The sequence below is a fragment of the Athene noctua genome, chromosome 13 (assembly GCF_965140245.1).
Source record: "Athene noctua chromosome 13, bAthNoc1.hap1.1, whole genome shotgun sequence".
In the NCBI taxonomy this organism is placed as follows: domain Eukaryota; kingdom Metazoa; phylum Chordata; class Aves; order Strigiformes; family Strigidae; genus Athene; species Athene noctua.
In genome coordinates, this window is record NC_134049.1 from 3,195,700 (window position 1) to 3,207,787 (window position 12,088).

The window sequence follows — 12,088 nt, forward strand, 5'->3', positions numbered from 1 at the left end:
AAAGTAGAAAAAACATGATTATGCGTACCTGAAAGTTCATCTAAGTCTAGTTTATCTAAAATAGGTATAGACAAGTCTGTATCATGGTCATTGGATTTCCAGGTTGACTCTCAAGTATTCAGTAAGAGTACACAGCTAAATCCAATTTCTTGTTGCTGAAAATCATGGAATTACATGAAAAGCACTATACATGAGATGATAATTTAACTTAGCTTGTACTACAACATAGCGTATGGTCCAGAACTATTCTATATTACTTATTTACTTTTGCCAAGCAAATGCAAAATATTGCAAACACTTATTTAACTGGGGTTTTTTTGTCCTTACCTTCCCAGCTGTTGCAAAATATTCACCATCAGGAGACCATGCCATCAAATGCACTGATACTGCAGTCCTAAAGAACATGAAATAAAACTGTAAGTTGTAAGTAAAGTCTATTTATTCTATAGTATTATTTCACATGTATTCAGTTGATTAAGTACTAATGTTTGTTATTTAAATTAAATATAATAGTATTTGCCCACAAAATAAATTGTTTTAAGTCAGCAAGCCTAGGCTAGATCCAGAGAGATCACAGAAGTGAAGTTTGTCCCCCTGCTCCTCTACTCCCAGTGACACCCAGACAAATAGTAGGAAGAAACTAAAGTGAGGATCTTTTAGATAATTTGTGATACTATTTGTCTGTCACTACAGCTTATGGGTCAGCTGTCTGAAAGAGGAAAACAGCCTATACAGTGCTTTGTGGCACAAAAGCTGCCTATGAACCTGTTTTCTCTTGACTTTTTTGAAGCAGCTGCATCCCAAGTCTGCATATATATGGAAATGGCTGATCACAAAGCACTTCTGTAACCTGGATCTCAAATAGAACTGGGTAGAAAGAGTTTCAGGACGCTCTTCCTAAGATTCAGGAAGCAGCTCTCAACTTTATTAGTGTAGCCTAACTGCCAGCTACTGCTCCTCTGTTCAGTCTCATCAATTATCTCAAAACTTTCAAAGATGAGGAAACAGGAACAATTTTTACACATTGCTAGTGTTACAGTTTGGGTAAGCCTTTGACTGGGTTAACTGGTGACAGGTCATTTGGAAAGCGAGGAATTTTTATTTGGAGCAACTTACATTGTGTGAATTTATAGTATTTTAAGCTGATTTAAAAGCACATTTTAAAATATGGTTTTGGAGAGAAGATAGGGTTGATCTATGAGGTGGCATTGCAATCTGTCTTAAAATAAAAATTATCTCAACTCACTTGCACTGCCAGACACATTTCCAGTCATTTAGAACTGGGAGGACTTTATCATCTTTGATCCGATTGTCAGGATCATCATCTTCGTCTTCTTCTAGAATGTCACTAGATGGAGGGGCCCACAATTGCAAAAAGTCAGTTGCTGTCAGCAGCCTGCTACCTGAAAGTGAGTAATACAAAGCTGTGAAACCAAGATGATGCATGTATATGAAAAGATTAAGCCTGTCATCACATTTTGTTGAGAATTATTCAAAACGGGTTGAAAACTCAACTTTATAAAGTTCATTTTTAAGGACAGGATATTCAATCATATTATCCTGCTGTTTTAATAATCTTGAATTTATAATACCTTTTAAGAAAAGACATCAAGGGTTTTTTGGTGACTTCAACGGATAAATTGTATTTAATAATGAATGTTGCAGATGCTGAATAGCCACTCACATCTCAAATAAATACACACTGTTAGACACCTTATATATATCTGTGTCCGGGTACATTGCTGACTTCAACTGTGATAAAATCCTATTTAAATGATTAGTGGTAATTTAAGTCAGTTAGCAACTTAACACTGTGGGTCCCAAACTAAGATGTTGTATAAGAGACTCAAACACTTGGCACAGCACCTTCACAAATGCTAACTGTGGCCTCACATTTTATGCAAAGCTGCCTGAGAACAGATAATATAAAATTTCCATATTCATGCTCTCGTTTTGTTACAACAAAAATAATTTGTGTTTGAGTTGTGCTAACTACAAATGTTGAACAAATACTTCACATTACCTTGAGGATCCCATGCCAGGTTGTAAGTCATAGAACTGAGGAAGAATTGCCCAGTTTTAAGCCACTGACACTTGAGTTGCTGTAGTTTAAAAACAGTAAGGGATTAATTCTCACATCAACAGCAAAATACAAAGGTACTGGTATTCTTTATTTCTCTGTAAAATTGCTATTAAGCCTGTTGCAAAAACATTCAGGACCCAGTGCTAGATTGCTGAATCTAGTTTTAATAATTTCTTTCATTGTTTTATAAAAATTAAATGCATCAGAGTGCCCTACAAACCAGATCTGGACCTGTCACACATACAAATATATCTGTAGATTATTTTAAACTAGTTAGGTCATATATTTATAACAACATAAGAGATGGCAGTATAGATTCAACAAAGATTGTGAAACCTGCTTGAGAACATACTTCATCAGGCTTTAGTGCTCAGCCACGGCTGTGCTGTTAAAACAAGCCTGGATACATATATACAAGTCTAAGCCATATTTTTATACCACAGATCTGACGACCCCTTCAAGGTAAAGAAACACCAACTTGTCACCATGTCATTCCAGTATGAGATTCAAGAACAAGATGTTGTTGTGAACTTAGGAGGAGTGCAGTCCCCAGTTCGATTTACGCAGTTGAAGATGCTACCCATCCATTTTTATTACGGATGGTGGAAAATGTTCATCTATTAGTCTTTTGTGTGCCAATACAGCATAATAACAATCATTGACAGACAAACTTTTGCCTCTTCTAAGAGCCTAAACCGAATTACAAACATGAAATACATACTTACGCAATTTCTTTTATGAGAATTTATACCGAGAGGTTCAAAAATGCAAACAGCATTTCCATACGATGCTGCAATCTGGAAAAAAACAAATAAATTGAAGACTCAAAATGTAAGATTAGGAGATAAGTGTAACCACTCCTTAGTATTCCAAAATAGCTAAAGAATTTCCCATACGTTCTACATGCCATTGCTCAAGAAAAGTGAAATCAATCCAAATGTCATTAACTGTGTTACAGGTATACTTTCTTAAAGAAGTTGAGAAATACTTCTGAACAAGCCCATCTTTAAGACTTTAAGTCTAAGTAGGGAAGACATCTTGTTCAGTGGGATAAACACTGTCAATCAGATCTAATATATTCTTCTAGGGTAACTACTGTTAATGCATAAGGGAAAGCTGATGCCTTCACTTCTTCTGCCCACATTCTGTCTACTTCACAGCTAATAAATTAATTATTAGTGTCTGGGTCTCCATGTGTTCCCAGATTCCATTTTGTACCACTAAATAATAATTACAAGAAACAGGAGGAAATGTAATTGTATTTTGAAGAGTTAAACACATTTTGAAGGGAGGCAAGTGGTAAACAGAAAAACTGAAGTACTTACACCACTAAACCCCTCAATTTCTTTCACCCACTTATTTCACAGAAAGCTCCATACACAAAACGGTCTTTCTTAGAAATTTATCTGGTCATGTTTCTAATACTCATATACTTATGAGTACGTTTGACTACCTTTAAAGTTCCATTTTCTTCCTTAAAAGATTTTAAAAGAAAAACGGTTTAACTTCTTCCCATTGAGGATCTGGTTTCCTCAATACAGAAGTGATATAAAAGTTTTACAACATTTATTACGACATTTTAGTTCCTCTTCAGGAAGAGGGGAGTGGGGGATGGAAGGTTGCAACAGCACACCCCCAAAGAACAGAAGAGACCCTGAGTTTGGAGTCCTGAATGCAGAACCACCCAGGGGCTCATGGTGATCTTGCAGGGGCCACCTGTGCAGCTGGAATCTCTCTTCCAGTCCTACTGGGACGGCACTGCTACCAGCTAAACCTGTCCAGACCCTAACTGGGGCTTTCTCAATACTGCAACCAGGTTTTAACCAGCTAACATTAGTAGGCAGTGACAACTGACAAACAAAATTTGCTCAGTGCACTACCATAGGGGCTTTCTCATAGAAAATATTTTTTTCTCAGCAATCAAAACTGTCTCTTTAGCATTGTTTAGAGATTAAAAGTAAAAGGGCCATGCAGTTACAACAGCTCATACTGTACTACTTCTAAACACTAATCCTAAACATGCCTAAGCTTTCCTGAAAAATAAAGTCTTTCTAATTCATTACTTTGCAGGACACACACACACACACACACGTGTGTATATATGTATACATGAATGATTTATCCTTGTCGTCTTTAGGTAGATGAAAGTATAAAATAATGGAGACAATACCAATAATACCATTCCAATTCTGGTACTGTACTTTAACTAACACATATTTCCACATTTTGTGAGACCTGTTATTGCAGGTCCTGGAAAGGAATAAAAACCTTTGTTACAAGGTGACCCCTGCTTCCCCTATCCCCCCCTCCCCTGAAGAAAACCCCTACTACATTGAAACAGTTCTCTGAGTAACACAAAAGCTGTTATTCTAATTTACAGCTCAGTAAAAACTGATCTTTGTCATGAAATTAACTCATTAATGCCACTAACGTATTCTGTTGTTTAATTATTTCATTTAAAGTATTCAAATGTTTTCAAGATTCTATATAAATTTATTAAAATCCTTACCCTGCCTTGTCGTTGGGAGCACTCCACACAACTGACCTGGATATTTCCATGTTTAGCACCAGGAATAATTTGCACACACTCAAAGTCATTTGCCAGAATAACAATATCACAACCAGAGCCATATGCCTGAAATATTTTTAATAAGAAATACAATTAAAAACGTATTAAAAAACCCTAACTGAATACTTGTAAGGTGACACGTTTTTGAGAGACCCGTGAAAATCCCCACCGAAACACCATGTTCCTATGTAGCAGGTTTATTTCTTGCCAATTCAGTAGCACCCACAGAATATAAGCAACAAGTGAAAACAAAGTAGCAAAGGACACATTATGGCAAACAGCAACAGGGAAACAAACCAAAACAGCTAAACTTACTCTAGTTTGTTTTTTTTTTTTTTTTTTTTCATCCCTCCAATTCTTGTTGCCTCTTATAGCAAGACAGCCAAGAGTTTACTATTCAGGTGCACTTATAAAATTTGCCTATGAATTTCTTAAAAATGTGTGTTGTGCCTTTTTTTTTTTTTTAAAGAAAAAAAAAGATTATTAAGTGATTCTTTTCTACAAGAATCTAATATCTGGGCTTTTCTGTGTTTTAAGAAGTGCGCTTTACTATAAGTGTAAAATAACAAAAGATTTGTTTGGATATGCCTTCTCTTATGTAATGCACGCTACAGTCTAAATAATTTAAATTACAGAACAATGATAGCTTGCAGCACTTTTTACTGCCAGGATAAATATATATCTGTCTGCCAACCTTTCACTTGTCCGAGTGTGTCAGAATATTCTAAAAAAGTTTAATCGCTCCAGATGATCTGTTCCACTGCACTCCCACGTTCAGGCACAGAAATCCCTCCCTAGCAACAATCTATCAGTAAGCCTTTTAAAGTAAACTGTTAAAGCTGTAACTCTCTTTCCTTAAAGTGACTTTTCCACCGATTCCAATACAATAGGCAGAAATTTTACAGCAGCTGAATTAAGCAGAGTGCAAATCCTCAACAGCCAGTTTCAGCTGGTACAAAATCACTTTGTCATTTTAACTTGTCTCCTGCTTCTTTCACAATAATTTCCAAATTACTGAGTCGTAGCTCTCTCCTTTGAAGTCGATCAGTTTAAAGGCTACCTGTCTTATTTTTGAGAAGTGTATGAGAAATTGTATTTCTATAGATTTACAGGATCAAAGCCCTTTAGTGGGCACACTATGATAATGGTACAAGATAACCGCTGGAACTAGAATGGAAAATTTAGGTCTCATGACCTTCTATGTCTACTTGTGATCCTCCTGGAAAGGTGCAGCAAGAGTAGAAGTCTGAAGAAAAAGGCTTAACTTTGTGAATATAGTCACTGCTAAAAACAAGGAACAGCAATAGAAGCAGCAAGGCAGTAAGAGAGGCCTCAGGAATTACATCATACAATTGCATACACAGAAAAGAAAACTATGTACAAAACACAGAATGTCTAAAAGATTTCCAAGGTTATTTCACAAAAATAAAGTGACTCAGTGTTGTCTGAGTCCTCAAGCCCACAACCGTTGTTCTGGGAAGCTCTGAGGAACTGATACTGGAGTTATTCACAGTGTAAGCAGGGGAGGAAAAAAAAAAAAAACAACAAAACAACGAACCTCTAAAAGGTTGTTAGAGGGAGATTATCTATGTAACAGAATATCCTAGCTCCTTGACAAGTAGGCTATGCAATTATTGACCCAGTCTGGAAAGGAGTAAGTTATTATTAAACTGGAATAGGATTATTTCTAGAAAGACAAAGGAAGATGAGATTCTGAGATAAGTTCTAGCATTGAATGGAATGTCTTTTCGTTTTATTGTTTTCCTCCTTTTTATATTGGAATTTGTTGCAAAACAAACTCCACCAGCAGCATGGAATGCTGGACAGGCCAGCAAATGTTCGCAAGTAGGAAGGAAGAAGATGGAGACCAGGATGTGAATGCCCGAAGTAGACAGGAAAATAAAAGCAGGTCCTCTTGGTCTAATAATTTATACAGAATTCACAAGCAATTGATGTCCTACTGTTTACTTCAAAGGGTGAGCAACTAAAACAGAAAAGAAAGACTTCTTTTCAACAGTCTGCCTCATAACTACTAATACAAACCTACTAAAAGACATGATTTAAATTGTTATCTAGCACAGTAAAAACATGTACCAAGCCACTTCAAACAGAGGACTTAAACCTTTCAGATACCCTATTTTTTCACTGGCAATACTGATAACTTGACTTGCAGATTTGAAACTAAATTAAACATAATTTATTACTACTTGCAATCCTATTAGCTGGAGATACGGATGTGTGCCTCAGAAATGATACAGGAAAAGGAAAAGCCTTCTCAACTTGAACGTCCTTATGCTTACTGTTCTTAAACACGCACGTTTGTATGGGTGTGTATCACTGATAATGCACAGACCAGAAAATATTTTACACTTGGGTATGTCTGTTGACTCAGTGAAGCAAAAGAATTTAGTGGCTTCCTTTTAAAATGTTTTAATTTCTCTTCTGTCCACACTTCTTATTATAGTCACAAAGCAGTATTTTCCTGGCTAATTATACTATTTAGCATAGTTTTTACCAAGTTAAGTAAAAAGGTCGTTGTGAATTAAAAGAGTGGTTTACACTAGAATTTTTTTTTTTCTTGAAGAATCATCAAGAAGTAGACACCTCTTTCCTAAGTGAAATCTTATTACTGTCATTCATATCCATCCTACTCTTTGCCTGTGTTTGGCACTGCACCAACAAGTGACTCAGCACACCTAAGTGTCCTGTGACAACAGGGAGGATCTAGTCTGTCAGAGACCCTTGTCGGGACACATACAGCTTCAGCTTAAGGTTCTCTGAGCAAGTGCTGTCTCTTGGTTCTGGGGTCATCTCAGTGTAGGTATTTATTCTGAGAATGTCTCTAACTTCTTGACAGTATATTAAAGTTTACTTACTTTAGATCTTAAATTTACTTCAAGAAGTACATTTATTATATAACCTCACCTTTGAGAAAAGGTGTCCCCTCATTTTAAAACAAGTATTCACTTTTTCACATTTACAGTCTCCAAATTTCTCAAAACAGAAAAGGTTAATATACTTTTCTGGACGGAAAGATATTTCCATATTTCACATTATACATCTAAATACAAGTTCCCCATTTGATTACTTTTATGAGGCTTTTCTAATATACTGAATATATTAACATGTTTATACTTGAACAGAACACATTTCTATTAAATCCTCTTTTCATTTTGTCCTTTCACTCCTCAAGCTGGTATTGCAGAAGTACCCTACATTGGCAAAGATTAGGGAAGTGTCGTAATATTTAACATCAGTAGTTCCTTCTTAAGGATTCAGCTGACATTTTCAGGGAGATCATTCATGCCACCACAGGTCTCTCCTGCCAGAGCAACAGTGGCCACAATATTTGTGGCAACAGACTTACAGTCTGCACAGCCTGATAAAAAGAACGGAAAATTGGTAAGGCATACAAAAAGGAAAGATGGAAAATAAGATGCTGAGATACTGTAATGGATGAGAACAGCACAGAGGTCTTAGATAAACAGAATTATAAGCAGCCACTGAATGAAGCAAGTGCAGTAAAAACCACCCACATGGAGTATCTGCCAACCTCCATTTCTAATGTCACTGATAACTTCAAAGAGAAAATTAAATGGAGTTGCAGAACTGCCAGAACACAAGGATGACTTGCAGGATCCATAAGCAACTAATAAGCTGTAGTTTGCCAATGTCTGCTCTAACTGTCAAGTTCTGGGACCACTGAATTGAACAATGACAAAGCTCTAATTGAATGCAGGAGTACCAGACAGAAGTAGGACATTATGTCCTGCTGTAAGAGTTTATGCTACATCCTCAGTTTTCAGACAATACGAAAGCAGCATGTGCATCTCCCTCTCTCAGCTGCCCATGTTTTCCAGTTTGGTTCTCTAATTTTAATGTTGCATGCTGGAACTAACAGACAGGGAAACAATTATTCCTTCACATTCACCTTGTTTTTTCTTTATATAAATATTTTTCTCCGTATAAAGAATGATTTTACTCTTTCTATAACCCGTGACTCTATACTTTTGGCATAAGTGAAATAGAGCAGAAGTCTTCAAGCTCTGGAGTGCACTATTAGAGGTACAGAGGCATTTAAAGATGATAAATGACTTGGAAGAAACAGAATCAGCCCATGGGGGTATATATAAAAAAAAAAGTTTCTAAATAGCTAAAATTACATAAATTAAAATCTGTATTAAAACCTGAATGAAAGCCTGTATTGGCCTTATAGTACTCCTCTAGTATAACAACACTCATCCTTAAGTTTCTGGCTATGGATAGTAAACGTGTAAGATGCAGAAATTCCTCCACCTCCCTGTTAGCAATGAAGACATCTGAATTATGAAACATTTCCAAACTCTCATCAATGGACACAACATTTACACTTCCCCCCTCTCCCAGCTAAGTAGAATTACATACACTTAATGCGAACTAGCAGAATAACTGAAAAAAACTCCAACCCACTACTAGCCTGGGGCCTGTAGAACAGGCCTTCCTAAACTGACATTTGAGACAAATTAATGATTAAATACTTTACAATATGCTTACACACAGAGCTTCAGAGGAAAAAGAACACGGTAAGGATTCAGATGTTAAGCATCTGTAGTGCAGTTCATATAAACCTAACACAGCAAGGAAGATATAGATACATGTAAGTAGTAATAAATGAGAGGGATTTGCAAATAAGGGTTTTATAATAAGTAATTCTCCAAGAAGAAAGAGGTAGAGGAGAACCCTACACAGCAGAGAAAACCTGTTCTCAATTGCTGTATCTTGTGGCCATAGTGGTGTGGGTGGAGATTTTGCTGTTTTCAATGACGTAAAGAAAAGTTTACATGGGTGTAGGAGACTTTCATCTGCAACGGCTTCTGAAATTCATTACATGTGGTTCCAGGCCAAGCGTCAGTACTGGCATGGAAGATGGCAGGAAATTTATCAAAAATGAAAAATAATAAATTTTTTTTTCACTTCTATCAGAAAAGTTCTGATGTACAGATACTCCTAAAATGTGATACTCTGATTTTTCATTAATAATGTTTCAAGTTCCGTATTTTGTGCATTTAGTGATACCTCGTACAAGACGTAAATATTTATTATCTTCTGTTTGTGGGATACTAGCCAGAGATTGGGATTTTTATGCTTATAGAATCTAGCCTTTAGGTAACTGACATAGCAATGGATTTTTATTTTTTTTAAACCTTAGAAACAGCTACGTTCTGCTCAGAGTTTCAGGGGGGAAAAAACAACCCTGAGCTCGGGCAGAGGGCAGAAGTCATAAAACCAAAATCAGGACAGCTCATCGTCTTTATCTGAAACCCCTTTGCTCCACATCACAGAAAGTCGGGTTGATAGCAGACCTCCCACACAGAGTTAAGGTCAGTGACTGAAACTGGCTTAACAACAATGTGGAGTCAGTGACTGAAACTGGCTTAACAACAAGTTCTACGTGAAATCAACTGTGGTTTGAAAAATGTAGTTTACTACCTTTAAAAACTTATTAGCTGCCAGTGCGACTGAGGTTCAAACAACATACCCTTCTTCTGTCTAGGCAAGGTGTGTGCTCTAAGGCCCTTCTGTAGAAAGCTCAACTTTGACCTTCTGGAAACCTGCTTGTGAAACATGGTTAGCAGTATTTGCTGAAATGAGAATGTGAAGCAACAGCAAGCTGAATGGTGCACAAAATAATGATGAGAAATGACAAAACCAGAACATCTGTCGTTGAGTACTTAAACCCTTCGCTTGTGCAGTGTCCTTTCTGGAGCGCAAATGAAGGGAGGCTGAAGAGACTGCCTGGTAGAAAACAGCATTATGAAGCTATTTTGCTTCTAATCACCCTTCAAACAATTTTTTCCTGTGTATTACCCACTCCATTAGACTGGGTGCAATACAGCCACAACATCACATCCATAAGCCAGTTTGTTAACCAAACATCTCTGTGCTTCATCTCTTATTTGGGAAATTCTAGATGTACGTCAGCACTGCTGCAAGCAGATGTGGGAGCATAGGGAGGAAAGGACACTACGTGCATTTAGATAGAGAACTGATAAAACCTTTGTAGCCAACCTACAGCAACTATCTCTATTTCTTTGGATTTGTTTTGCTTTATGGAGTCACTAATACTTGGGTTTTTTTTTCAGGTAAAGAAAAATTAATGACAAAATTATTTATTTTCCCTGTCTTCTTCTCAGAGTAACTACATGACTGTCACCAAAGCTTTAAAAAAGTTGAGGCAGAACATGTTATCATCTTAGCTCTAGCTACACTGACTTGGAAATTCAAAGCTTACTTCTATCCTCAGCAAGGAGTCATGTAAAGAAGCCAAGAGCAAACCATAGAGGAAAGGAAGGATGAAGAACCACCTGAAAACTGCAGTGTCCCTGATCAGGTCAGAATTAAGTGTGCTCCTTCTCTCAGAATCCCAGGATTGCTGGAGTTAGGCAAGCTCATCTTTAGAGGACATTTCTCTTTCTCCTCAAAAGAAAAAATAGCTCCAAAACTATTAACTAGTGAATACATATATACATGTAACCAAGCTGTTATTCTACTGTTAAGTGCAGTAACTTTGAGTGATTCATTTCTGCACAGAAAAAAAGCCATAATTTCAAGTCCCTGTGACGAATCAGTCGTAGCAATTTTGAACTAGTTCTCACACTGTTTTGCCAATTATTAGGCCTAGCATAAAGGACACAGCCAGCATAAAGATGAACCAATAACCAAGTTGTATTTGATACAAAAGGGTCAGCACATGGGTGAGCGCTGGGGGTATAAACAAGTCAGTCAGGTTATACATAATTGACATCAATCCCAACAACGACACCGCAACACCAACAATGGGTAGAATAAATGGTGACATGCAGTCTCCCATAGAAGGGATGGGAGACAACCGAGTCAACAAGCCAAACACATAAGACCAAGGAAGCCACATCCCGAATCTCTACACAGCCCGTGTTTACAAAGGCCAGACCTAACTGGAGCCCAGTCCCAGGGAGGCAGGAGGTCCTTCCCCAACAGGGAACTCTGCACAGGGCATCCACCCTGGAGGGAAGCCTAAAGGCAAACTCACCCCCACTTTGGGAAGGGCTGTGGGAATCACCCACATGTCAATTTGGGGCTTGGGGTTGAACCCCAGCATTTCACACACATTTTAAACAGATTCTCGAACATCAACCAAAACATAAGCAAGCACATGCGCACACAAACAATGGCTCCTCTGCCACAGCCTAACTGCACATGGATTCACACAGTGCAGCACATCCTGTGCAGATCTCCCTTAACCTCTGGCCTTTCACTGCTCCGATTCTGCTGTGTTCTAGAGGCTGACAGGTATCAGGTCTTAAGACTGTGTCTACAGAGTCAGGCTCTGTCACCAGCACAGACGATCTCTTGCCTAAACTGCAAATCCTGCTTCAAGGATCTGAGTTAAAAGTCATGACTCCAAACAGCTTAACGGT

At 37.6% G+C, this 12,088-nt stretch overlaps 1 protein-coding gene across 10 annotated transcripts in view; it reads right to left on the reverse strand.

Annotated features, from left to right (window-relative positions):
* Window positions 1-12,088, reverse strand: part of DMXL2 (Dmx like 2) — a 54,866-nt gene that overhangs the window by 41,042 nt on the left and 1,736 nt on the right. For all 10 annotated transcript variants that reach the window (XM_074917061.1, XM_074917060.1, XM_074917057.1 and 7 more), the window contains exons 2-6: window positions 4,593-4,718; window positions 2,809-2,880; window positions 2,024-2,102; window positions 1,247-1,403; window positions 328-394 (exon numbers count right to left, since the gene is read on the reverse strand). In XM_074917061.1, coding sequence (XP_074773162.1) covers window positions 328-394; window positions 1,247-1,403; window positions 2,024-2,102; window positions 2,809-2,880; window positions 4,593-4,718 — 501 coding nt within the window. The remainder of the gene's footprint in view (window positions 1-327; window positions 395-1,246; window positions 1,404-2,023; window positions 2,103-2,808; window positions 2,881-4,592; window positions 4,719-12,088) is intronic.